The sequence below is a fragment of the Podarcis vaucheri genome (genome assembly GCF_965113315.1).
Source record: "Podarcis vaucheri genome assembly, chromosome: 7".
Lineage (NCBI taxonomy): Eukaryota > Metazoa > Chordata > Lepidosauria > Squamata > Lacertidae > Podarcis > Podarcis vaucheri.
This window is the reverse complement of record NC_138765.1, coordinates 43,762,909-43,790,508: the sequence shown is the minus strand read 5'-3', so window position 1 is coordinate 43,790,508 and position 27,600 is coordinate 43,762,909. Positions and strand designations below refer to the sequence as shown.

Genomic DNA, 27,600 nt, shown 5'->3' with positions numbered 1-27,600 from the left:
GAAGAAAACCATTTCAAATACTTTGCTCTCGTGCTGCCAAACCAAAAGGCAAAACATAGAGCCTAAGCCCCCAACGATGCTACAGACATAGATTAAGGTGTGGATATCCTGGCTCAGAAGGAATCTCTGCACTTACGGTTTAATACTGATGAGCTCTCTGAAGTTCTCCACTGCATTGTTACGGATTCGCTTATCAGAGTCGCATTTCTCCTTTGTCCATGTCATCTGGATCCTTTCTGGGACTGCTTCCCCTTCATCTTCCTCATCGGAGTACAGGCTTTCTAACCTTATGATAGAGTGCCTGTCCTTCACCAGCTGAGCCTGGAAGAATAAACATGCAGGTATATTGTTTTCAGAGGTCAACTGTCTATAGCTCTTCTACTTAATGCTTTTTGAGAGTCAGCAGCTGGAAATGATTGAGGAGGAAAGAGATTTTGAAATGTCTTGGTACAGCACAAGAAGGCAAAGAGCTATCAATGCAACTGTGGCCCAGACCTCAAATTACAGGGGAGATTGCTCTCTCAACTGCTGTTTTTGAAGCTTACAGAAGGGCTAGGATTCTGCTAAAAGTGTGTGTCTGCGCATGTGTGTAGGTCAGATGGATTTCATAAGGGGGGGGGCCTACCACCTTTCCCACAATCCAAGCTTTGCTATGGCCTTGCAAATGCAACAACATTTGCAGCAGACTTGTAAACAGCCCCTGGTAAGGCCAGCTTTTGCAGGTCAAGGCTGTGCTTCCAGGTGACCAAGCAGGCAAGAACAGAAGAAAAGAAGAAGAGATCTATTGGAACAGACCACTTCCCTAAACAGATGCCTATGGAAAGCACACAAGGAGGGCTAGAGGAAATCAGCTCTCTCCCACAGTTGTTCCTAGCAACTGGTATTCAGAAGGTAACATACAGCAGGTTTTAGCCATAATTTTATACACCAGTCATGTTCCCACACTCAATAGCCCCAAAGGTTGCAATCTTTCTTCACAGAGGAACCGATCCAGCTCCTTGATCATTTGCGCTGCTCTTTTCCTCAGCTCTACCAATACCCATTTTTAGATGTGAGGATCAGAATTGTACACTGTATTCTGAGGGCAGCTACATCATCAATTTGTATAAAGGCATTATGATACTGGCTGATATGCTATTGGCAGTTCTCATTTTTAGTCCCATTCCTAATGATGCTGCCAACCTCTCTTCTTTCAAGCTACCAAAGGTACATGTGGGCACAATGACAAGTAAAAACATTTGTGGGCTTATACACAAGGCTGACTGAGAGAAACAAGGGTTTTGTTTTGGCAAAACAGACACTTGCATTTAGAAACATGAGAGCACCACTGAAAACTGAGGCGTAGGAGTGAAACTTGTTGCAGGTGTTTGGGCACAAAAGACTAGGTTTTAAGTGCAAACCTCATCTCAATGCATGTGCCCAATTCCAATGGGGCGGGGGATGTGAAACACATATCTTAAAGCAATCACTTCCTGATTCCCCATTGCCTGAGGTGGGATGGGTGGCAACTGGACAGTGGAGGCATCTCATTTATGGCCCAACCTCCCAAGGGAAGTTTCCCAGAATAGCATTTTTTAAAATAACCATAGAATCATAGAATCATAGAGTTGGAAGAGACCACAAGGGCCATCGAGTCCAACCCCCTGCCAAGCAGGAAACACCATCAGAGCACTCCTGGCATATGGTTGTCAAGCCTCTGCTTAAAGACCTCCAAAGAAGGAGACTCCACCACACTCCTTGGCAGCAAATTCCACTGTCAAACAGCTCTTACTGTCAGGAAGTTCTTCCTAATGTTTAGGTGGAATCTTCTTTCTTGTAGTTTGGATCCATTGCTCCGTGTCCGCTTCTCTGGAGCAGCAGAAAACAACCTTTCTCCCTCCTCTATGTGACATCCTTTTATATATTTGAACATGGCTATCATATCACCCCTTAACCTCCTCTTCTCCAGGCTAAACATGCCCAGCTCCCTTAGCCGTTCCTCATAAGGCATCGTTTCCAGGCCTTTGACCATTTTGGTTGCCCTCCTCTGGACACGTTCCAGTTTGTCAGTGTCCTTCTTGAACTGTGGTGCCCAGAACTGGACCCTTTTTTCCCCAATACGGTGAATGTGGCAATTAGAGAAGAAATGGTGAAAGAGGTGTCTGCAGATTTTGGGACACTTTCATCAACACTTTACATAATTGGATACCAAAGCAAAACATACCTCTCTTTCTCTTTCTGTTTTGGTCAATCTCATCTGCCTCAGCATCTGAGATCTCTGCTCCATCATCAGAGTCCGTTCGTAAGTGTAGGCGGAGATATCGCTGTTTTGCTACGAAAACAAGAACGACAGTCTTACAGCTACACACAATGCATTGTCCCAAACCCCGATCGACCACAGAACAAGATAAACCCCATTACCATTTCCACTACTTCTACTTCAGCCTCTATTCGGAGGTGGTAGAGGAAGGTGGCCAGGTCTTTCTTCATTTGGATGCTGTTGTCATCCATCTGAGCTACGGTGAAAATTCTCATTTTACATTTTCGCCAAACCTGTAGAAGCAGAAAATATATGTGTATCTTCTCAAAACTTTCGAACATGTATGCAGAGCCTGTAGAACCTGGTAGTATTGCAAGGCTGCACAAACCTTTAAAAAGACAAAACGAAAAAACCGCTCTTTTAAGTTTTATAAATGCAAGGCAAAGGGCCATAGTTCAGTGGTACCCAATCTGCTTTGCACACCACACACCCCAGGTTCAATTCTTGGCAACTCCAGGTAGGGCTGGCAGACCCACCTGCCTGAAACCCTGGAGAGCCACTATCAGCCTGCAGGCATCAACAATACAAAGCTAGGTGGACCAATGGTCTGATTTATATAAGGAGCTTCCTGTGTTCCTAAGTTACATAGTTGTGTATAAATGTGTGAAGGGCTGTAAGCTCAGTTGTACAGCACATGCCTTGCATGCAAAAAGTCACAGGTATCTCCAGACAGGGCTGCGGAAAGCTCCTTCCTAGAACTCAAGATTCGAAGCCAACCTTAGCAATAGAAAATAGTGAGCTAGATCGACCAGTGGTCTGACTTGGTATTCAAACAGCTACCTATATTCTGACACTGGGATAGGAAAAGAGTGTGCATGACATGTTACACCAGGATGGGGCTGATGGGAATTGTAGCCCAAAACACCAGGTTGAGAAGTGCTGCATGACTAAAAAAGTAGGTGATTGTCAACATTTGGCTCTCCTAATCGGAGCACCGGGCACCTCCAAATCACCAGCTGAGGTTGTTTGTCTCCTTCCCAAATGCTGCTGCAACAGTCATGCCAAAACAGCAGTGGCAGTTTGAGACCTCAGCAGAAAGAGTTCCTCTTCTTGGAGGGACTTTCTGTGTAACTTCCTGTTTCATGCGACTGTCAGTTCTTAGAGCAGCACCTACAAATGAAGCTAAGTAAATTTCAACCATATGGACCGACTGCCAAGATTACTCTTCAAATGTTACTTGTTTCAAAGGCTGCTGCTTCTGTTGATTTATATATGGTTTTCACTATATTTTGTGAGCATTTTTCTAAAATGGTTTTCAGATATGTACTCTCTTTTAAAAACCTTGTGGATTGCTTGGGTGCTTTCAGGCAGAGCCAGTTATACAAAATAATAAGCTAGTGGTCACATCCGCATCATACATTTAAAGTGCTAGGAAAACACCTTAAACAGTCACAGCTTCCTTCAAAAAATTCTGGAAGGGTGGATGAGAATTGTTAGGAGCCACCATCCCACTGCTAGAGCTACAATTCCTGGAAGTGGTTTCACTTCAAAGGGAACTCAGAAGAACTGTAGCTCTGGGAGGGGAATTGTCAGCACCCTTAACAGACGACAGCTCCCAGAATTATTTGGGGGAAGCAATGACTGTTTAAAGTGGTATCGTAACTTTTTAAATGTATGGTGTGAACGTGGCCAGTATTCCACAGCTTGGATTGACATACACAAGCAAATGGGTGAGCCCAACCTGTCCATCTAGCTCCCGACACTCTTACTTTATGCTGTTTGAGCAGAAAAGGAAGCAGCATCAGCATGCCTCCATCATGCACAATCCACCAGACGTCGATGTTCCCTTCATTGTAACGCTCATGATTGCCAGGGTAGAAGGAAACGTTTTTGGGCACCAGCAAGGCAAGGTGGGCTGCAGTTGTACAGCGTACAGTGTCTAGAGGCAAAAGGAATAAAGATGCATTGTAATACAAAGCAAACAGGATTGTGAGACACTAACCTGCCTTCCTACTAGTGGGTGGCTTTGGCTGTCTGCTTCCTCCCCCTTAGTCCCAGTGCTGCTCTTGTAGAACTCAACAGGGAGGAGGATGGAAGGAAAACTAGAGTCAGTTGGCTCAGCCTCTCATCGGCTGTGGCTCCACCAAATATTGGCCACTCTGCCTTCCACCCTACCAGATCCAATGGATAGCAGCCACTACTGATGCAAAGCACAGGCAGAGATACACACAATGACATCAAAGCATGGTGAAAGTCAACACCAGCTGCAATAAATGGGGAAGGGGGAATTCAAAGTGATGCTACCACTCCAGAGGCAGCTTTCTTTTTTTGGAAACACACCATTCCACCCCAAATTGGGCTTTCTACTATGAGAAACCAAATTTACAGCATTTTTCACACATCAAGAGCAAGAACACCAACCAACAACCTAAGAACTTGCCTATAAAGGTTTTCCAGGCTCTTGAGTCTTCACTTTGCCTCCAGCCATATGGCCACCCCAGGACCACTGTGTTATGCTTCATGCCTCCCAATCCGCACGACTGTATCAAGTGGGAGATGCCATCCCGGACTTTATTAGCTACGACGACTTGGCAAAATCCTTTCACCTTCTCAATCTCGATCATATTCTTGATTGTCTGTAAGACAGCCAACAGGATTAAGGTGTCTCCCATTAAGAGGTCAACCCTCATGGGGCAATTTAAAAACATTAGAACATGCAAACAGATTTCTCCACTTGCACATGTTGACTTGTATTTGTGGGAGGTTCCTCCTTACCAAAAGAATAATCAATACAGGGATTTCCAAGAAACAGATTTATATATGTGGCCATGTTGGCTGAAATACCTGAGTCTAGAGGGATGCCTGAGCAAGATTTCTGAAGGTTGGAAAAATGGTGTCTGTGTCTGCTCTCTACTCACAACTAACAAAAATGGAATAAAATCAATAACAAAGAGGGAATATACGGCATAAATTTTTCAAATAACAAGAAACTGCACAATACAATCTATCTGCATAACTTTTAAGTGTATGCATTTAAATGATTGTTTCTTTATTATTCTCCTCTCAGATTCCCAGGGCAGATTATGAAATTTCAACACACAAGAAGACAAATGAAAAAAACATACAGAAATACATGAAAAAAATATGTAGAGCAGCATAACACATGCACACCAGCAAAGACAAAACAGATAAAGTTAACTTTAAAGGTCTGGGGAAAAAATAAGTCTTGCCTTAGAACCAAAATGATGTCAGACCAGCCTCCCTAGGTAGAGCATTCCATAATAGCTGCCACCACTGAGAAAGCTCTTTCCTCAGCAACCTCTCACCATAACTCAAGATAGCGGGGAAACCCAGGAAAAGGTCCCTGATTAAAATATTAGTGTACAAGCAACTCCCGGTTTGTGCAGGGGTTGCATGTGTAGGCCCGCCCCGCCCCTGCCCATTCCGCACCCTTTCAGAGCCGAAAATGGCACATGCTTGGGCAGTCACACGCCAGTCAAATGCATGCAAAATGCATGCAAAAGTCTGTATTGACAAGCAAACTTAAAGGCCTTGATCTCAAGCCATAAAGTTCAAGACCAGAACTCTAAATGGAGCCCAGAAACAAGTCTCATTGACACAGCACAATTTCACTTTTTGGGTAGAGAATTTAAATTATTTTTTTTAGTGTTGAGGACACACAGCCTTTGCTGGAAAAAAAGCCTCGAATAAACAAAACAACACTGCACTCTGACATTCTTTAGTCTTTGGTTCAGCTGAAGCCTTAGCACATCTCTGAAAACACATTATTGGCTAGAAAACGATTTGCTTGCCTGCCAAGAGGCTGTTTCTGGATGGAGCCTCAGGCCTTAGAAAGCCATATAAACTTTCTTGCCAAATGCTCCATGATACTTACACTTTGTGTTTAGCCTCCCCCCTGCCCCCCATGCCCACCTGTTCAGCCGCCTGTGCTTCTCCATAGCTCTCCAGGAAGTTGCCTTGTATCGCTGTTCCAATGATGGTCAGTCCCTTGCCGGCTTTCAGCTGAGAAGCAAACGTCAACAGTCTGGGGTATTTCACATGCAAATCTTCGTCCAGTTTCAGAAGCACCAACAGCTGCGGTCTGAAAAGAGAGGAAAAGAAACGGTTTGGGGGCCAGGTTTTTGAATATTAAGCAGCTCTTAAGGAGCACTCTGGCTTGGGAGCATTGAAGAGCTATTTCACCAACTGGCTTTTATATATTCAGACAGCTTTCACTAGGAGACTGGCTCATCAAAAATTCAGTTCACATGGGAAGTTCACATCTAAATCTAATCCAAACAGGCTGAAGGCTGCATACTAAATAAAGCTACCCATCCAGACTTTCAAGGGGCTGACTGGGGCCTGGGGGTGGGGAGACAGCTGGATCACCATATTTATTTGTGCAACATGTGTGACATTTCTATGAAAGAGGACCATACAGCCAGAAAGTATGTAACAATTTGATTTATGACAGGGCTTTTCATATCAGTGTTCCTAGAATGCTGATGCAATCCTTCATGAGAAGCTCAGTAACAGCAGAAAAACTTGTCTGAAAGACAGTTCCAACACCATTTGTTTCTTCTCTCCAAGGATCTCAGTGTGGCGTATATGGCTACTTGCTCCCAATTTAGTCTTCTGACAATGCTGTGAGGATGGCTAGGCCCAAGTTCACCCAGTGAGCTTCATTCATGAACGGCTGCCAGGTCCTAGTCCAACACTTCAGCCATTGCTCAACACTGGCTAATTGCTATGCCTCTCATTACGACTCTTTCCCTGCAATAAGTAGCCCTGGAGAAGTGGAGGGTGTGCATGAGGGTGTGATCTTTAGTTGCATAAACCCAAGCAGGACATTAGACATGGTGACATGGGAGGAGATGGAAGAAGCAACAGAACCTTATGTGAAAATTACAATATCCAAGGCAAGATGTTCATAACTTAAAACTGTGCATTGCTGAAATGTTTCATTTTGGTTGTCTTCAGTTTGGCTCCTACTAGTTCTCTGCAGACATTCTTCCAGCATTTTTGTATTGGGGGGAAGAATCTGCACATAAGAGCCTCTTCCACACATGTTTTTTAAAGTAAGCAAAAAGTCCTGCATCAAGGGGCTTGCAGAATACGCATTATTTTGATTTCATGCAAGTTCAGAATCTGGGGGAAACACAACTCTCCATGTCATTAACTGGGAAAAAACAACAAGAAGTCACCTCCAGTTCTTGGTGTGTGGGGGCCCTTCCTCCAATCTCAGCAGAGCATATCGGGCAGCACTTAGAGACAGGCCCCGGATCCCATCACCCCATTCCTTCTCCGCCCTGTAATTTACAAAATTAAGCCAGCTTAGAGCGCGACTCCTTTCCAGAAAAAACTGTATTTAGATCACTTACTTTCTGTCTCACAGTATAAATGGACTTCCCATGACTATAATAATTTAATAATAATTTATTATTTATACCCCACCCATCTGGGTGGGCTTCCCTAGCTAGACCTCGATACTCTGTTTGTTACCCCTGAATCTGACTCTTCCTTTGGGAATCATAGAACAGTTTACTTAAAGTTCCCAGAGTTCTCCCTATATAACAGGGAGGTGTTCCCTTACCATTTGGCCACACAGACAATGACTTCCAGGTGGTGGGAATTCAACACTATGTTTGAAGGGCCACATGCTCCCCTTCCTATCATACTAACACTGGCCAGGTTTAGACCCACTTAGAGAGGACAACGCAACAGTAGATATTTCTAGAACATTCACTGGACTATGTGCTTCCAAAGGGTGGGTTAATCTACACTTCCACTTGCCCCACTGTTTCCCCCTGGGGTAACCCACTGTTTAACACTGAATCGGAGCAAAAGAGAAAAATCCAGAGGGTTTTCTCTGGATTGACGCTTGCTCTGATTTTGTACTAAAGAGCAGGTTTTCCAGGGGAAAGCAGGGCAAAGACAAAACCTCTCGGACCCATGCCTAGAAAACACAGGGCAAGCAGAAAACCACTCAGTTTTCTAGGCACGAGACAAGCAGAAGTGTGGACAACCCCAAAGTCATTCGTTTGCCCAAAGACTTCCACAATGATATTTACCCTCCTCTGCTCCCACTATTTCAAGAACTTTCCCTGTGGAGCAGATTTGGGGGGGGGGGGAGGGAAAACTCTGTTGTGCAAGTAGAAAACCTTGCGTGAATAGAACAACTTTGTTGGACACAACCCATAACAATGCAGAAATTAAATGATAGAATTAAGCATCCTTCGGAAGATCCAATTCAGGGCTTCCCAGGGTATAGCTACTGTTAAAGGGATAGCTCTGTGTGCATGCATACACCCACACCCACACCCAGCAATCACATTATCATGTTATTTTGATCAGAAGCTACTTACCCCTGGTATTCAATGTACTTGTAAATCATGCCTGCAATGAGCATTGCCACTAAAGCATAATACCAGGAGGAGATGAACATCAGCGCAAGGCAGATACTCATGCCTAAAAAGGACAAGGCCCTGAAGGAAACAAAACTCAAATGTTAGCACATATTTAGAGCTGGTTCAAACATGCATGGGCATTCCTTGATTTCTTTACCCTTGGTGACTGGCGGCTGAATGTGCAGATTCCACTGAACAGGATTGTGTTGGAGGTGATACAGGAACTCTTATCTGTAATGTTTATATATCAGTGATGGCTCATTCACACATGCAGATCATCACTTGATGTTGTGTTGTCATCATGCAAAGGGCACGTATGTGTAAATGGTCTGCTGAAAAGCATTTCCAAAACTCTTAGCTTTCTGCTTTTAGCTTTTCACAGACTCTCAAGTGCCCTAACCTTTAATGAGGAGGGATCAAATGTCCATATGAATAAGCTTGTGAGACACACACACACTCTCTCTCAACTTACCAGTGGTAGTACTTAAATCTGGGCCTCCAGTTTGGAGTTCTTAGGAGTGTTTGCACCGCACAGGCTAAGTTGACAAACAAGTAGCACATCAAGAAAAACCTAGTTGAGGGACGAAACAGAGAAAAACACATCACATTTAGGTCTGGGCCCACGGTAGAGAACAAAGCACAAAATTCACAACTAACATAATGAAGACCGGTGTGAGGAAACGGAGGGGTTTTTAAATTAACACAACCAATTTAAATTGCTTTTAAATTTCTTAAATTTCCAATATTTGTGGAGAAACTTTAGTGATACAGTACTGTTAAGTCTGTAGGATATGCATGTCTTGAGGTTTCGATTTGGATATATCCAGGTTCAAATTCTTTCTTGGGTATGGATGGCCTTAGACAACCTCTCACACATGTTCCAAAGCTAAAATCCTGAATTGAACCCACTGGGAGAAGAGAGTGATACAAATTTATATTAAAGACAGGCTCTCTCTCTCTCAACACCTCCTAATTACCCAGGCCTTGGCCCAGTCAACATATGGCAGCTACCAGCTCTGGTCAAGCCCTAGAGTTCAAGGGAAGGTGCAGGCCTTGGCATACAGTGGTGCCCCGCAAGACGAATGCCTCGCAAGACAAAAAACTTGCTAGACGAAAGGGTTTTGCGGTTTTTGAGCTGCTTCGCAAGGCAAATTTCCCTATGGGCTTGCTTCGCAAGACGAAAACGTCTTGCGTTTTTTGCAAGTTTGTTTCCTTTTTCTTAACACCGTTAATACAGTTGCGACTTGACTTCGAGGAGCAACTCATAGAACGCGGTGTGGTAGCCTTTTTTGAGGTTTTTGGTGATTTTTGAAGCTTTTCCAAAACTTTTCCGACACCGTGCTTCGCAAGACGGAAAATTCGCTAGACGAAAAAACTCACGGAACGAATTAATTTCGTCTTGCGAGGCACCACTGTATGTGTATTGTTGCACTGGCCAGGAGTGTAAGCCAGGAATTCCCTATTTCAAATCTCACCTATACAGGTGGCCCTTAGGGCAGGCTACTGTTCTCTCATTTGCACCTCTACTCCCCTACTGAATCTATGATACTGACTTATGTTACAAGACATGCAAAACACTACAGACACTTTAAAATGCTATCTAAATGTTTTCTATTATTACACCTGGAGGGAGTTGAAAGGATGTCATGTGGAACTGTTTTTTATGATGGTGACATGCTGACATCCATTAGAGTCAGGCCTGTACAACATGTGAAGCACCAAGCCAAACATCAAGCCACCTGCCCTGGTATTCTTGGTGCTAAAAATCAGCAGAGGAGGCTGCCTGTCAGCTGACAAGCCACCATACATGGCAGGTGCGTTTGGTTCAGCACTGTAGGTCATAAGTTGTGCAGGCCTGGACTACAAGGTTATCAGTGTTGTCGCTTCCTAACCCAGAATAGGAAGAAGCATTTGAGTGATGAAAATTCAGGTCCTGTTGTCCTTTGCACATTGTTCAATCCTGGCCTGACCTTCTTAGCATCAGGGTTTGACTCTGTCAACTTGGATTTGGCCTCATTGGCTCATAAATTGCCATGACAGCTGGGCTCAGTGGCATTTTACCCCTGAACTGAACACCTCCCAATCCTTTTGTTTAACTGTGACAAACTGGAGCCACCACTAAGTGGCGCTGGAGGCTTATATTCTACAGCTGGCTGCTGAGAGCAGAGAAGCATACAATTGCCATCCTGTTTCATGCTGCAATAGTTTTCCAAAAAGACACACAAACTGTGTTCCTGGGAACTTGTTTTATCTGAAATAAGCTACTATCCACCTTCCTCTGCAGTGCACAGCCAGCATGTATTATTGGGTACACTCTTAGTACATATACAACTCTATAGCTCAATGGGCCTGGTCAGCAGTCTCCACAAAATCAACTGTGCACTTTAGCACAATTTCCAGAATTGCCTGTGGTATGCAAGGTTTCCTGGGCAGACAAGTCTATGTGGAAAGCAAAGCTGAAGTATAATGGCACCTCCTACTTCACCAAGACTCACAGGCAATCAAAGTGTGGAGCAGATTTTCAGCTAGTTTCAGCTAGTTCAAGGTTACGGGGTGAAAAATCACTGGTGCATTTCTTCCTGGCTCCTCCTAGCTACCAGCTACCATCTTTAATTCCCCATAATGTCCCTAGTTATGACACAGTATCATTCCAAGGGGCATTTGAGTGGATTTAAAAGGTTACAACCAGCAGCCACAACAAAGAACCAGGGCGTTTTAGTGTGATCCTTGCCTTCCAAATTCATTCCCACTAAAATTTGTTTTTTTAAAAAAACCTTTAACACAGCTGGTCTGCTTCTGTTAAGTGCTGCTAATACAAAACCTATCTTATGGCAATAAAACTTCTGGGGGAAAACTCACATAGAAAGAATCGGGGCCACCATGTCAAGGGATGCAATAAGAATGCCGAGTTCTGCGATCAGTGCTGTGAGCAGAAGGGCCCAGGTTGGCTCACCATTTGCCTTCCCGTGGCCAAACACCTGTAAAAAGAGATTGCAGAACAAAATGAGTTTGCAGTGCCTCATTTAAGTTTTGAACAGTTCATAGAAAGCATCTAAAGCTTGTGCTGGAAGTGAGGCAGTGGGGAGAGAGAGTGTAGTACTTTCCAGGCCTTTATTTGTGAAGAATCAAAATATGCATTATAGCTCCAAGGGGAGGCATCTCAGCCTTTCCCAAAAAACATTCACTAGAACATCTGTAGGGAGCCCTCACATGCACAAGAGATAATAATAATAATAATAATAATAATAATAATAATAATAATAATAATAATTTATTTCTACCCAACCACTCTGGGCGGCTTCCAACAACAAAAGTGAACGCCTGAAACAGGCTAGCTCTCTGATAGCTACCAGTTTTCCACTGCTCAGTATATATGACTATCATAAGCTCACTAATAATTTTATTAGTAGGAGTAGTATTTTCCCTCTAGGTTCTTCACCCCCACCCCACTAGAGTTCCCCCTCCTTGGGTTTATTTTTAATTAGGAGTAAAAGCTTGCTTTCTTAAAAGACATGGAATCTAGCCTTCTCAATCAGAGTCAGCTTCCTATTAGGACCCTATTTATGCCTCAGGGAGCACACCAAACTCCCAGATTCATAAGGGTTTTTTCCAGGAACTTGCTTGGTGAAACATGTACCAACCCATAAGAAAGGAATGATGTTGTCCTTGGCAATTGCTTGAAGCAGCCGTGGGGCACCAGTGAGGCTCTGCAAACCTGCTCCGCAAGTAGAGAAAAACGAGCCTATCACAATGACCCACGGCGAGGGCCACGCAAGGGTGCCCACCACTAAGTTCCTGTTCACGGCATCACCATATCTGCAGAAAAGATGGAACAAGTCGATTGAAAAGCAGCCTTGGATTTCATTAAATGGTGAAAAGTATTTTTCCATGGAAATTTCAATATTTATTTCCCAAAACGAGTTACTGTTCATGCAAGGAATTTAAATTTAATGCTTTAAATATTAGGGCATAATGAAATGGTTACCAACAGCATCGTTACTTGCTAGAGGTCTTTAAGTAGAATTTGGACAGCCATCTGCTGGAGACACTCAAGCTTTGAATGTCCTGCATCCAGCAGGGGGTTGGACCATATGGCCCTCAACACACACACACACACACACACACACACACACACACACACCCCTACTTGATTCTTAAATACACAGGAAACTTCAGATATAGCCCTGGATCCTAAAACTGAAATAGCTTAATGATCCAAACTCAATGATGAGACACAAAAATAACTGGGGGATCAGTGTGGATATACAAAATGATATATAAGGATGGTCTTTGACTTGGCTCACATCTCTAACTGGATGTGCAATTTCAGATGCAAAAATAGCTGGCTACAAAATGTCTGTTATTTTCGACTGCAGATGCCATACAATCCCTTCCCACAACAGTGTCCCCGTTAACACACAATGCTAAGGCAAACAATGACTTATCACAAACAATAAAATGGTGAGGAGATCACAGCCATTTTGCAATATGCTGAAGAGAAAGGTAATTTCACACAGCAAAAATGAGAGGCAAAGCCATGATTTTGACCACATCGTTTTACACATGAAAGTAAAGCAGAAATTTAATGGTTACTTACTTATCTCTAAGAACAACCCCTTCAATGCAAGCACCAAACAGCAGCACACAGCTGAAATCTGAAGGTGCACATTCCATTAAAGAAACCAGCCTGATTTCTGACAGTGTCAGTAAGACGCAACACATCCCTATAACTATAGTACTTGCCATAAAAATCCTTATATATTCCTTTAGAGTTGGGGTAGGGAACCTGTGGCCCTCTAGGTGCTGTTCGACTCCCACACCCATCACACCCAGCCAGCATGGGCCAGTGCCACTCAAACTGCATAATGTTGCACTGCATGGGTAAATCAGAAGTTTAAGGGCAAGGGTGGGGAACCTTTGGCCTGCAGGTCAATCTCAGCCCACCAGGATGTCCAATTAGGCCTGTGAATCTATTTCCTCAAATCTACATCTACCTGTTTATCAGTTCGTGTCACTGGGTGACATCAACTGATGGGCATGGTGATGGGCAGGGTTCAATCCTGCTGGATGCTACTTCACTAGTGCATGTCCTTCAGGGAACATGCTGATGAAGCACACACCTCCCTCACCAGTCAACAGTAATGTGCAAGTGGGACCACCCAGTCACGTGGCATCAAAATGACACCAGAAGATTGGAAAGTGTCAAAATTGGCCTGCAGGGTGGATGGGTGAGATAAAGATCTGACCTGACAATCCAAAAAGTTTCTCTATCCCTGGTCTAAAAAAGGGGGGGAGTGACTTGTAGATGGGACCAGTTACTAAAATGACACTTAGACGGAGATAAGCATTAGGTTGGAACATAGGATAATAGATGTCAAAATATGCAGTGTTAGGATAACAGCTAGGGCCAGAGGCAGCTGTATTAGTGTAGAATCCTGAAACATAGGAAACTATTATTTAAGAAAATGTTACTCAATTCCTCACTTAAATAGGAAGCAGACCACTCCAGTGTGAAGCAGAGCATACATTGAGTAGGCATACAAAGGGAGAGTCCTACTGCTTCCTCCAAGTCAGTTGGTGGTGGCAGCAGGAACCTAAGCTAAGTATGGACCCAGTGGAGTATCTGTGAGGGCTTACCCTTAGGGACAACCTAAGGACAGGCCCTTGCAAAAAACTGCAGGAACATCACAATGGGCAAACAGTCTGACCTAGTATGGGGCAGCTTATGTATTAGAACCACCACAATCTTTTTTTAAACTTTTTTTTTAAGGATACAGACTAGAGACGTAGTTATAATAGCTAGGATAGTTCCAACAGGAATAGACTTCTGGGCATCTTTGAGGTCTCCAGATCGGTTTGAGCCAGCCATGATCCCTTAAAAGAAAAGCAAGAATGTAGGAATGAGAAGCACTTCTCCCACCCACAGAGTTCCAAAGGGCCCAGAGGTATAAAAAATCTGCCCGTCTCCGTATTCTCACCTGTCACTGAAGGGAAGAAGATGCCAACGAGCACTGTGAAGGAAGTTGCTATGTCTGCATAAACGTAAAGGTGAAGGTTGCTCTTATGTCCAGCCACATCAACAGATGGGCGACCAGCTTTCTCCAGAATCTCACCTTTCTCCAAGTAATTGCTCCAGATGTTATCTGGGGTGGGGGAGCAAAGGAGCACAGAGTGAACAAATAACTTACTGAATGAAACATCTGCTCACTTTCTTTGTTAGGCACAAGGAAAATGTTATCAGAGGATGATTTTTTTAGGAAGTCCAAGAAATATTGTATCAGGTATCCTATTGTTCAGGAGTATCTCTCCCTCTTTCTCTCTCTCATAATCACACACAATCATGGGGGGGGGGGAGTGCACCACCCTCTTTGAATTCTGTGGTTTTACATATGAAGACATAATAACAATCATCAGTTCCTTAGCAGGTCTTAAAATTAGGTAAATACAACCTCAGATGAACAACAGCACATGACATATTACACCGTGTCATAATTTAACATTGACTCTGGGCGGGGGGGGGGGGGCGGACAAGTTTACCCAGGTTCTGCATCTAAAGCAAGTGGGTTCTACAACTTGTATAAATCATATAGTTTTTCCTTCTGTAGCTAGGAAAAGCAAAGAGCTTCACAGGACCCCATATCTCCACACTATGACCAATGGAAATCTCATTCAGAACTCTTTCTACACACTAAGCAGTTAAGAATTTAGTGTCTTGAATTTCTTTTTTAAATCCAAAAGAAGGAATGTTTTCAGGATGGTTAATTCTGTACCTGATCCTAAGTACAAAGCAGCGTGCTGCAAACATTCAGGTGTGTCACATCACTGACTTTAAGCTCATATTTTAAGCCCACATTTTCAGTGTAACTTCTGACATACCCTTTAGTCCTCTGTACTATTTTAATGAAACCTAAGTATGTTTAACTGAAGGAAACACACATTCTTCCACAATGCAGACTGCTTGAGAAACAGAAATAATTTGAAAGGAAGGAAGCAGCCTTATGGAGAATTAGATCACCAGTCCATCTAACTCAGTGTAGTGTCACACTAATTTGTAGTGGCTCTCCAGGGTTTCAGATAGGGTATTTCCTTTCCTATAAATGCTAGGGGTTGACACTGGGACATCCTGAATGCAAAACATGTGCTTCACCAAGGCCTTTGGCCGTAACCAGTGCCATCATTATGCCAGCTAGGCCAGTGTGGTGTAGTGGTTAAGAGCGGTAGTCTCGTAATCTGGTGAACCGGGTTCGCGTCTCCGCTCCTCCACATGCAGCTGCTGGGTGACCTTGGGCTAGTTACACTTCTTGGAAGTCTCTCAGCCCCACTCACCTCACAGAGTGTTTGTTGTGGGGGAGGAAGGGAAAGGAGAATGTTAGCCGCTTTGAGACTCCTTAGGGTAGTGATAAAGCGAGATATCAAATCCAAACTCTCCTTCTTCTTGGCAGCCGCCTACGGCACAGATCTCACAGGGGCACATGACTGACCTCTGAATGGCACAGTTTTATACTGATTCCTTTTCGTTATCTCTTATATGTTTCTGATAATATTTCACTTTTATTTTGTATTTTGAATGCAGTTTCTCAAAGTTCAAACTTATTAAAAACATATGCTCAACAATGTGGCAAAAGAGGCTAGTTGGCTTGGCAACTATATCAACTGAACAAGCCCAAACATCAGCACTTGACCTGGAGGAATTGGTGACAAATTTTGCAAAGGAAAAGATTTTGATGTGCCTGGAATGGAAACTTTGAAGAGACTGGCATTTTAACATCACAATTCGCAAGATTATTCAAAACGATTTGTGTGCTAAAACATTTTATTTTGCATTTGAGAAAGATTTTCAAAGATTGTTGCATGACTTATTGCAATTTAAAATAAATTTAGCTATTAGGTTTGGGGCTTTCCATTTTTTCTACAAACCATCTGTTTTGGAAAACTGAGGTTAGCATTTGCGGGGGGGGGGGAGTGTAAGTAGTTAGCCTTGCCAAGAGTGCATAATATCCTGGCACTGGAACTGGGCATGTCTCAATAATAGTGGAGAATCACATGGTAATATCTTTGCCTCTACCTTTCAAAATGCCACTAGCAGCTCCAGGAATCCCTACAATCTCAGTAACGTTGTTGAACTGGAAGTACTCATCACAGAATCCAGAGGTTATATTGAAGCCTGGGCAGAAGAGTTCCGTCAACTGGGAGGGCACAGTGACGTTGCCAGCGACTGTAGTTTTGGCACAAACATCAAACTGGTCCCTTGAAAGAGTCCTGTTGCCTAACATGCAAACTCTGGGAAGACACAAAGGTTTGCAGATTTGTTACATATAAGCTTCATAGGTTTCTTGCAAATCCACAAAAGAAAAGCTCTCCCCTGAAGTCCATAGAAAGCAGCAGAAAGTAGATCACTTTTGAAATGCAGGAATACAACAAGAGCTTTGCTGGATCAGACCAAAAGTCCACCGCCTCCTCAAGCATCCGGCTTCCCAGTCAGATGCTCCCAGGAAGCCCAAGAGGAGGCCATGAAGGAGCCAGCCCTTTCTGGCTGTTGCTCCCCAGCAACTACTATTTGGTGACCTCTGAACCTTAAGTTTTGACAAAGCTATTATGATTTGTAGCCTTATTCTCCATGACTCTGCCTAATCCTCTTTAAACTCATCTAAGCTAGTGGTCATCAGTATACTTTATGACACCAAATTCCATAAATTCAGTTTGTGTTATATGAAGTAGGTAGGTGATTGACTGATTAATCTTGTGCTGATCAGTGCAAGTATTAGGAATGCACATTAATTTTACAAAACACTACCATTTCTTTGTCATCTTTTTTTCTTCTTTACTACAGAAAACTACCCTCAAGCATTTTAGTCTTTCCATGCAGAGAAAAATGCAACCTAAACATTTGGAGGACCCTTTTCTGCACTTTTCCTTTGCTCTAAAAAGACACCGAAGGTCTTCTCTTCTCTTAAATACTCATTATCTCTTGCTCTTCCCTATGTTCCTTCCCTAAACTTGCATTTCTCCCTCCCTTAAAGTTAATCTAGAGGTGGGAAAACATCTCTCTCCATTGAGGGCCAACATTTGTATTTTCATCCTTATTTTTCAGGCGAGTGGACTGGATTGGAAGGGGCAGTATTTCATTGATAAAAATAAATTTATGCATGCTCCCCTCTTTTCCCAGCTGTATGGGCTTAGGGGGGGAAAGTCCCATCTCCCAACCCAACAGCTAGGATTTTTTTCTTTTCATTGATAGCACTATTGTAAGGAGATTTCAAACAACTCTGTTTCAATTGTTGGCATTTACTTACGGAAAAACGGGTGGCTCAAAGATGGATTTGATTGCTCCAGCATAGATGGACAAGATGGATATTATGACACAAGCCAAAAACAGAGATGCAAATTTGTTGACATATTTCACGCCTACAAAGACTACCACCGCCATGAACGTGAGGAACAAGGTCCCATACACTCGCATGTTATTCAGCGTGGCATTGGAAGTGTCGTGGGCCCCAGTTGGATGGAAAATGGCCGCTTGAGGAGCAATGTATGTCTGAAACAGTTAGAACACAGTGTCTACAACAAAAAGAAAGCAATTTATGATGTCCTTAGGTTCAACAGGACATCCCTGGCAAAACACATATATATCCAAACTAAACCAAATTTACGTCTTGAGTAGCCAATGATCATAAACAAACATGAACCAAACAATTTTTAATCAATTTTGCAAGATTCCAGCATGTAATATGTCTTCACAGTGGTGCCTTCCGAAGTTTAAGGAAGTTCTGAAGGCTTAACTCTGCTCAGTGACTTTCAGAAAGTAATCTCTCTTGCAGATTTTGTGCTGTGGGGGTTCATGGATTTTAATGTTGCTTTACTACTTTAATTTATGGAATTGTTTTTGCTTCTGTTTTCTTCCTTTATTTTTTATATCATAATGTAGCAAAACAATTTTAGATGATGTGAAATCTGTACTGTGAATATAATTTCTCAAAAAGCAGGATATACATTTAATAAATAAGTAGATGAAATACCCTTAAGGTATTATTTTAAGGCTCTCTGGAACTGTGAGCAAGGCAAGCAAGGCACTGGGCTTTGTTAAGGAGGCAGGAGGGCTCTGGGACTCTGCTAGAGCCCTTGTGACTCCTCAAAGCTGGGTAGGAATCCCAGGATGGGGGGGCAGTTCTGGAGGGTCCTGACTTTACGCATTTTTTTGTCTACAATGTGAACTCCTGGAACTGAACCCTTGTGTAAGATGAGATTTGTCTGTAATTCTAACATGTTTCATCTTTCCCCGAAATGTATTTGTCGCTACTTACTAGCAAAATTTCAATGGCACCAAGGATGTACATAGCGCCTGCAAATGTTGTCCCCAAGTAAAAGCACAGTCCCACTGCGCCACCAAATTCAGGGCCCAATGATCTTGAGATCATGAAGTATGAACCGCCAGCTATAAAGTTAAAGAGAGAGAAATGTTTTCTGTAGGATTACACAAAGAACAATTGTAAGCTAGATGTCCAAAAAGAAGAATCAGAAGAAAAAGTTGCTTTACGTAAATTAGGTACATTTTTTCCCTATGCTTATTGAAAACAGGCATCATTTTCATAACTAACAATAGCTCTGCTAAATGAACTCAGTGAATACAGAATGTTTCAGAACTTGGCTCAAATAAGTTTTGCTCTTTTGTTTCCCAAACAAAAAATTTTGCACCTGAAATACTAACAAATTTATTATGACATAAGCAAGTGTTTCTCAAACTTGGGTCCCCAGTTGGTGTAAGAAGTGGAAAGAAAATATAGGTTAGTATGCAAACTCATAATGGTTTTTTTTTTAAAAAAGCTCTCAAACTGCAGTGCCTTCTCATTTGAAATATTGCTTTCATAACTACAAGGGAAATTATCTTTTCCATAAAAATAAAAACAGGCCCATGGGATTCTAGAAGCAACCGGTCACCATTGGGATTGTGTGAGCACATGCATACAGGCACATGTCCCCAGTGCAGAACAGCATTCCCAGTACAGCAAAGTGTATAAATCTATTAGCACCAAGTTCATTCGGTTAAAAGGGAACGGAGGAAAAAGAGAATTCAGCCATCCAAACCATGCCAAACCTAACAGCTTGCATTTTCTTTCACTCACAATGTAACCAGGCAAAAGATATCACCATAGCCAATTTTCCATCTTGCTGAATGTCATGATAGAGTGGTAGGCATACTTATTCATTTTGGCTTAAGTGCCAATTCCATGCAAACTAGCGCAATGAACAGAGGCCAAACCTTATAGATTACATTCAGGATCAATGTACAAGAGAAGCCAATCTATTAAGCTTGAAAGGATACATGCTTCCTGTACTCATCTACTCATCTACTTGGTACACGGATTCCAAGTGGTTTAAAATAGCATCTACAATGGTTAAGTTACACAGTACCTGGAACGACACCATTTGTTGCAATAGCACTCATCGATATGGCTGTCAGCATAGTCTGTGAATAGGGAAAAAATGGATGTTTACAAGTAACCTTTGCAAGGAAGACTACAGCTGTTCCACTATGCTACCCTTCCTCCACCTGTTGCTCTTCAGATATTTTGAACTACAACTCCCATCATCCCTGATCACTAACCAAACTGGCTGAGGGCACAACAGGCTGTACTATGAAGGTAGAAACCACCAAGTCTGAAAACACAACACATTTGGGTGAATTCCCAAAGCCCCTCTCTACTCACTTTCCCTTTTCGTGTGACTAATGTGTGAAGAGGATTTATTTACTTTATTTATTTTTACGTTTATATCCCACCTTTTCTCCAAGAAGCTCAAGGTAGCGCACACCTTTCTCCCCATCTCCTAATTTTATTCTCACAACAAACTTGTTCAGTAGGTGAGACCGAGAGACAGTGACTGGCCCAAGGTCACCTTCATGGCTGTGGGAGGATTTGAACTGTGGTCTCCCAAATCCTAGTCCAGCACTCTAACCCCTACTCCACACTGGTTTGGTCTGTTGCCTTTCAGCTGCCTGGCCACTATTACAAAGTGGAGATAATGCACAAACTTTTACAGGGCTTTTATTAATTTTTCCACGGCTTTTGTAGTGGACAAGAGTGTGCTAGGCTTTTGTCATTATCGCTCTCCTTTCTGTGTTCTGTAGCCAAAGTATTAGATTTATGGTGCTCTCAGTGAACTATAGTGCCCTGCAAGACAAGTGGGAAAGACAAAAAGGAAAGGGGTCACACAAGAGAGACACACAAGCAAAATAAATGGCCAAGTTGGTTGGGGCACTGAGGCACCCAAGCAAGGTAAGCAGGCAGACATTCCCCCAACTAAACACCCACTGTTTTCTATCTTTTAGGAAATAATACGGATATTACATGATTGAGCAAGGAGTCTTATTATGCAAAAGGAGGCAGGCAGGAAGGCATCTTGAAGAGAAGAGCTTTGCAACAGAGTCGTGTACTCACACAGCAGCAGCAGATTAAGACAATCAGGAAGGACTGCAGAACACCAGCCGTTCCCACCATCCATGTCAATCGCAGGAAGAGAATGACCCCAAATATATTCTGCATACACGGCAGGTAAACACCCATCAAGGTGCCCATGCTGGGTGACTGAAAAAGACACAAGGTATGTAAATCAAGCCTCATTCCACAGTGAGTAATTCAGTAGTATTGCATGTACTGGTTATTGGCATTGATCCAGGGATGTCAATTTGGCATCTGTGAGCATTAGTGTGGCTGGAAGTACCTCCTATGGTGCCTAAAAAGGTCTTAATAAGCATCCATCAAAAAAAACACAAGGATTACTTTTTCTGCCCATTCCCTGTTTCCACTGGCTCAGCCTTTCTGACATTCAACGTGACTTTCCTACATAAAATGTGCCACCTCAGAGATCCTTGCATTTCACTGGGTGCCAGAATTGGACAAGCTCCCTCTGTTCTGTTCTGAACAGTTGCAAATAGCTTTGCTCTTGTAGGAAAGTGCAATGGATAGCTCAGGTATTTGCCCTCTTCGTGTAAGTTGTGGGTCTACTGTATATGAAACAACCTGAATTTACTTGAATTTGATTATTGAACATAAGTATAATAATCGAAGTTGTTCATTCTGGGTTTTGGCCAAAAGGATCCTGCTATGTCTTACAAACACGAAACACACAATAGAACTTGTGTCTAGGGTCTAAACTGCAGCACAGCTTCTAGTCTTCAAAAGACTGTCTCTCCCTTCCAAACCTGCCTGCTGACCAAGGACTTCAATGAGAGTCCTGCTACCTTTAGAGGTTAGATATGTGTCAACCCTAAAACAGGGTCTTGTCCGTGGTGGTGCCCCCAGCCTTTGGCATTCTCTTCTGAGAAATGTTTACCTCCTAGAAATGTTACTGGGCAGCCACCTTCCCTCCATATCAGCACCAAGTTAAAATCATTTTAAGAACTTGAGCATTCTGAGAGAGAAGAGTAGGAAAGTTTTAAGGTGCTGTTGGGATTATAGCTGTTTTTATTTTAGAATGAAGTCTGTATTTTTAGTGTTTTAATTAATGTTGTTAGCCACCTTGCATAGGCTTGTAGAAAGGCAACTACCACTTCTGAAGGGCCAGCAATCCAAAACCACTCAAACTACCACTTTCTCGAGACTTCCGGTAGAGCGCGGACCCGAGGCAGGCGAGGGTTTTTTCGGGAGAGAAAGCCCTAGCTATTTTTGGCCGAAAAAAGGGGGTTTGAGGGCGGAAAACCCCCCGTTGACCTTCCGGAGGGTGTCTGGAGGTCCAAGTTCCCGGCGGAGCCAAAAGCTGATCGTTCGGTCGCCAGGTAGCCAGGTAGCCCTAGGTGAAGAGTGTGACGGAACGCGCAGCGGGCAATTGGGCAGCCATTGCAGCGGCCAAATAGCGAAGCCCCGAGCCTGCAGGGAATAGCGCTCTGCTCTCAACACAAAGAAATTCGGATTCCAACAATAAGTTTGTAAGACCTGAGGTTTTAAAACAGCAAGGAAGTCTCCGAAAACAAAGAGAAGAATCCGAGCTCAGCGGTTGTCTGGTATCACAAAAGAAAGACGCAGCGTTACCAGCAGAGCTGAAAGCAAAAGTAAGTTGCCGCTAGCGGTTACAGTTGCCGCCTCCCCTGTAACTTTTGACATTAAGTTTCTTTCCAAAGGAATGAGAAGGGGAGTAACGAAACTTTGGGACAGAACAGAAATCTCAGTGAACACTGAGTTATTGTAAATTGAATATAGAGGGACCACCTGTTGCTGTATCTGCAATTAACTATTTCATTAGGAGGAAGCTCCGGCGCCATATTAACCCGGGGCTAAGAAGAATCTCCGACTCTGACGCTAGACTAAGAGACTTAAAAGACTTAAAAGATTTAAAAGACAGTGTGGCTGAGAAGATAAGAGTACTTAGATGTTTCCTTTGGCCGTCTTTTGAGGGTTCACTTCTCCCCTTTGAATAAGACTATCAAAATCAAGGGGCAGAGCTGGAAGAATAGGGGAAATAACCATTTTAAACTTTCCCTCTAAACTTGGCTCTCTGGCCCCATCTTGTGGCTTGAACTCCAATGCTGAAACCTCTAATGGAAACCGTATAAAGTTTGTGAACTCAGCTGATTAGAAACTGCTTTAGAGAAACTCCTTCTCCTAACAGCTCACACTTTATGAACTGCTCAGTATAAAGTATATTGATTAGATTTTGGAGCCTATAAATTAGAACCTGGTTTGACTTCTTTTTCTATTTCGACGCCCTCCTCTGGATTATAATTGAACTACATCTGAATCTTACCTGACTTTAGAAATTAGACTTTGGTCTGACAAATCAGTGTACTGTTCAACCAATGCCACAGATGGATTAGCCCAATTAGGGGCAAGAAGAAAACAGAAAGATACAGACAGAGGCGATAAATTAACAATTTTTTTAAACTTCTTTTTTGCTCTTTCTCCCCTTCCCCGGGGGGGGGGGGAGAAATACTTAATGGAAAGCTTCCGGGTGTGATAAGTTAAAGAAGCAGAAATTGTATCTGTTATATTGATTTTTCTTTTTCTTCTTTAGGCTGAATCTGTTATACTGTTTGCTTCTGGTTGGTACTTCATTAATAATTAATTAGAATTGGGTGGCAACGGTATAGTAAGCAAGTGGTGTGAATACCTGATATCTCAATACCTAAGAAAATGTCACATACACAAAAAAAAAGGAGGCGAGGGGGGGACTCCAACAGAAAGGAGACCCTCAAGGCAAGAAACAGAATTTAGAACAGAAATATTGAAGATGTTTGCAGAAATAAAACAAAGCGAGAAAAATTTAGAGATGAAATTAGAACAGGTAGATAATAAAATCGGGAAGATGGACAAAAAGATTGAGGAGACAGTTAGTGAACTGAAGGGACAGATCAAAGAGGTTTCAAAGAGAGTGGATGAAGGATTTAAGAAATCAAAGCAGGAAATGAAAGAGTTGAAACGGGAAGAAGAGAAGATGAAAAATGAGATTGCAGACTTAATTAAAACACAGGAAGAAATGAAAGACTCTATTGCAATGAATGAACTAAAACAGAGAGAAGTGAATTTAAGATTGAGACACATACCGGAAATACAAAACGAAAATATAAAAGAAAGATTGACAAAGGAAATTGCGCAGTGGATGGACTTACCGGAGGAAGAAGTTGCAAAGAGAATACAAAATGCATTTAGAATGAAAATCAAAACAAATAAGCTAAAGAAATTCCCGGGTGATTGTTTAATAATCTTTAAAGATAGAGAAATGAGAAATTTGGTACTCCAAAGGAATAGAGAGAGAAGATTATACATAGACGGGAATTACATAATTATATTCAAAGACATACCAATAAGACTGTTGAAACGAAGAGAAGCTTACAAACCGCTGGTGCAATTACTTAAGAAAAACAAGATCGACTTTAGATGGGAATTCCCTGAAGGAATTTCGTTCTTCTATAAAGGTGTAAAAAGAAGACTAGTAAGTCCGGAGGAAATAGGAAAATTTACAAGAAGATATAAAGAACTACAACAAGGAGAAGAAGAGGTAAAAGGAGCAGAAGGAGGAGTAAGAAGGAAGGAAGACTCTACATCAGGAGGAGAAGAAGAATTGACCGGGAGAGAATCAGAAGAAGAGGAGGAAGAGGAAGAAGGAGAAAGGACAGAAAAACTTTAAAGTAAACTCAAATCCAAACAGCTAAAAGAATGACGCAAAAATTATGGAACTGGAACATCAATGGAATGAACGATAAGAAGAAACGGAACGGAATTGAACATATCTTGAAAAAGAAAAAGTTGGACATCATATGCTTGCAAGAAACGCACGTGGCAAGAAAGCATAGGAAAATTCTGATCAATAAAAGATTAGGGAATGAATTTATATCCTCGGATAAAGAGAAAAAAAGAGGCGTTGTTCTATATATTCAAAACAAAATCGAATCACACCAATTATTTAAAGATGAAGAAGGGAGAATCATTGCGGTCCAAATTAATTGGCAAGGGGAAAAACTAATAATTGTTGGGATCTATGCACCAAATGGGAACAAGACAGAATTTTTTAGATCGCTCGAAGAGAAGTTATTTGAGTATATGGACCAAAAAATTATACTAATGGGAGATATGAATGGTGTGACTTCAATAGAAATGGATAGATTAAGAAAAACGATGAATAAAGAAGGGAAACTACCCAAAACTTTCTTTACGATGACGAAGAACTGTAACCTGGTAGATATGTGGAGGCTCAGACACCCATTGGAGAAGCAGTTTACCCATCACTCAGAACCAAATCAATCTTTCTCAAGAATAGATCAAATATGGGTCTCGAACGAGTTAACCCCAAGAATACAAAGAATCGAAATACAAGCGAGGGTGATCTCTGATCACAATCCAATAGTAATGGAGTTAAAAAGTTTGGAAGAACGATCTTTTAGGTGGAGACTAAACGATAATTTATGGAATGACCAAAAGTTTGTTGAAAAAGTACAAAGAATTCTAATTGAATTCTTCATGAATAATATGGATAAAGGGACAAAAACGAGTGTGGTGTGGGACGCGAGCAAGGCAGTGATGAGGGGCCTCTGCATCCAACAGAATGTATGGAAAAGGAACAACAAAGAAAGAGCGACAAAAGAGATTCTGAGACAGATTATGAACAATGAACAAAAGTTGATTAAAAAACCCAACAACTTGAAGATAAAACAGGAAATAAAGATTCTCCAAACCCAATTTGCAATGTTAGTTAATAAAGAGGTTGAATGGAACGTGAAAAGATTAAGACAGATAAACTTCGAGTTCGCCAATAAATCAGGAAAATGGCTCGCCTGGCAGGTTAAGAAAAAAAAAAGAACAAAACACAATTCACAAAATTGAGTTTAATGGAGAAGAAACATCAGAACCGAAGGAAATTAGGAGAGCGTTTACGGACTTTTATAAGCAACTATACAGAAATAAAGATAGAAATAACAAAAGAAAAATAGAAAGATACTTGAAAGAAAAAATGGTAAGGAAGATCCCGGTAGATCAAAAAGAACAGCTGAATGCACCAATATGTAAGGAAGAGGTAGAAGAAGTTATAAAAGAGTTAAAAAGAGGGAAAGCACCAGGACCGGACGGATTCACTTGCAGCTACTACAAAGAAATGAAAGACATATTAATGGCTCCGTTGATTAAAGTAATGAACAACATCTTAAAAGAAAAAGATATCCCTGGAACATGGAAAGACGCATTTATTACAATAATACCAAAACAAGATTCGGACCTCACACAAGTCAAGAACTATAGACCCATCTCATTATTAAATATAGACTATAAGATTTTCGCAGGAATTCTAGCTAAGAGATTAAAAAAGATACTAGTAAAGATTATACATAAAGATCAAGAAGGCTTTCTACCCGGCAGACAAATAAGAAATAATATAAGAAGCATAGTGAACGTTATTGAATACCTATCTGACAGATGTGATAAACCAGCAAGTCTAATATTCGTAGATGCGGAGAAAGCCTTCGATAATGTGGTTTGGGAATTTATGTTGAAGAACTTGGAGCTTATGGAGGTGGGTCAAGACTTTTTTAACGGCATCGAAGCAATATATACGGACCAGAAAGCAAGATTGATAGTAAACAACTCTATCACAGAAGAAATAAAGATATGTAAAGGTACAAGGCAGGGCTGCCCACTTTCGCCTCTACTATTCATTGTAGTTTTGGAAGTCCTTCTAAATGCAATTAGACAAAATAGCCAAATTAAAGGGGTGACATTAGGAGTAAATGAATACAAAATCAAGGCCTTCGCGGATGACGTGGTTTTGACGGTGGAAGAACCCATAGAAAGTATAAAAGAGATATTAGATGAGATGGAACAATTCGGAAAAATGGCAGGATTTAGGCTGAATAAGAAAAAGACTAAAATGATAGTAAAAAATATGGATGGCGATAAGATCAAATTATTACAACAAAGAACGGAAATTGAGGTTGTGAAAAAGATTAAATACTTAGGAATATGGCTTTCCGATAGGAACATAGATTTATATCAACTTAACTATATCCCAGTATGGAAAGGTATAAAAAGAGATTTAGAGAGTTGGGCCAGAATGAAATTATCATTCTGGGGAAGAATATCGATGGTAAAAATGATGGTTCTCCCTAAGTTGCTATTCCTATTCCAAACTATACCCATAATTAAAGACACAAAAATATTTAAAGAGTGGCAAAAGGCGATTTCAAGATATGTATGGGAAGGGAAGAAGCCCAGGATTAAATTTAAATTATTAACAGACACAAAAGAAAGAGGTGGCTTCGCCCTACCAGATATGAAACTTTATTATGAGGCAGCATGTCTGTGCTGGATTAAAGAATGGGTAAAGTTGGAGAATAAGGAATTATTAGATCTTGAAGGGTTCAACAACAAAGCCGGGTGGCATATGTATTTGTGGAGTGACAAAAAGAAGGCAAATAAGGGATTTACGAATCATATTTTTAGAGGTGCTCTAATAGAGGTATGGAACAGATACAAAAAC

At 41.9% G+C, this 27,600-nt stretch overlaps 1 protein-coding gene across 2 annotated transcripts in view; it reads right to left on the bottom strand.

Annotated features, from left to right (window-relative positions):
* The window catches only part of SLC12A4 (solute carrier family 12 member 4), a 66,299-nt gene that overhangs the window by 4,846 nt on the left and 33,853 nt on the right, over positions 1-27,600 (bottom strand). For both annotated transcript variants that reach the window (XM_082232281.1, XM_082232282.1), the window contains 19 exons: positions 21,081-21,227; positions 20,056-20,110; positions 18,948-19,078; positions 17,940-18,181; positions 16,712-16,926; positions 14,625-14,789; positions 14,422-14,520; positions 13,244-13,301; positions 12,288-12,462; positions 11,506-11,624; positions 9,119-9,217; positions 8,605-8,724; positions 7,444-7,548; positions 6,173-6,341; positions 4,680-4,875; positions 4,009-4,178; positions 2,401-2,532; positions 2,204-2,311; positions 137-321 (listed from right to left, as the gene is read on the bottom strand). In XM_082232281.1, coding sequence (XP_082088407.1) covers positions 137-321; positions 2,204-2,311; positions 2,401-2,532; positions 4,009-4,178; positions 4,680-4,875; positions 6,173-6,341; positions 7,444-7,548; positions 8,605-8,724; positions 9,119-9,217; positions 11,506-11,624; positions 12,288-12,462; positions 13,244-13,301; positions 14,422-14,520; positions 14,625-14,789; positions 16,712-16,926; positions 17,940-18,181; positions 18,948-19,078; positions 20,056-20,110; positions 21,081-21,227 — 2,690 coding nt within the window. The remainder of the gene's footprint in view (positions 1-136; positions 322-2,203; positions 2,312-2,400; positions 2,533-4,008; positions 4,179-4,679; positions 4,876-6,172; positions 6,342-7,443; positions 7,549-8,604; positions 8,725-9,118; positions 9,218-11,505; positions 11,625-12,287; positions 12,463-13,243; positions 13,302-14,421; positions 14,521-14,624; positions 14,790-16,711; positions 16,927-17,939; positions 18,182-18,947; positions 19,079-20,055; positions 20,111-21,080; positions 21,228-27,600) is intronic.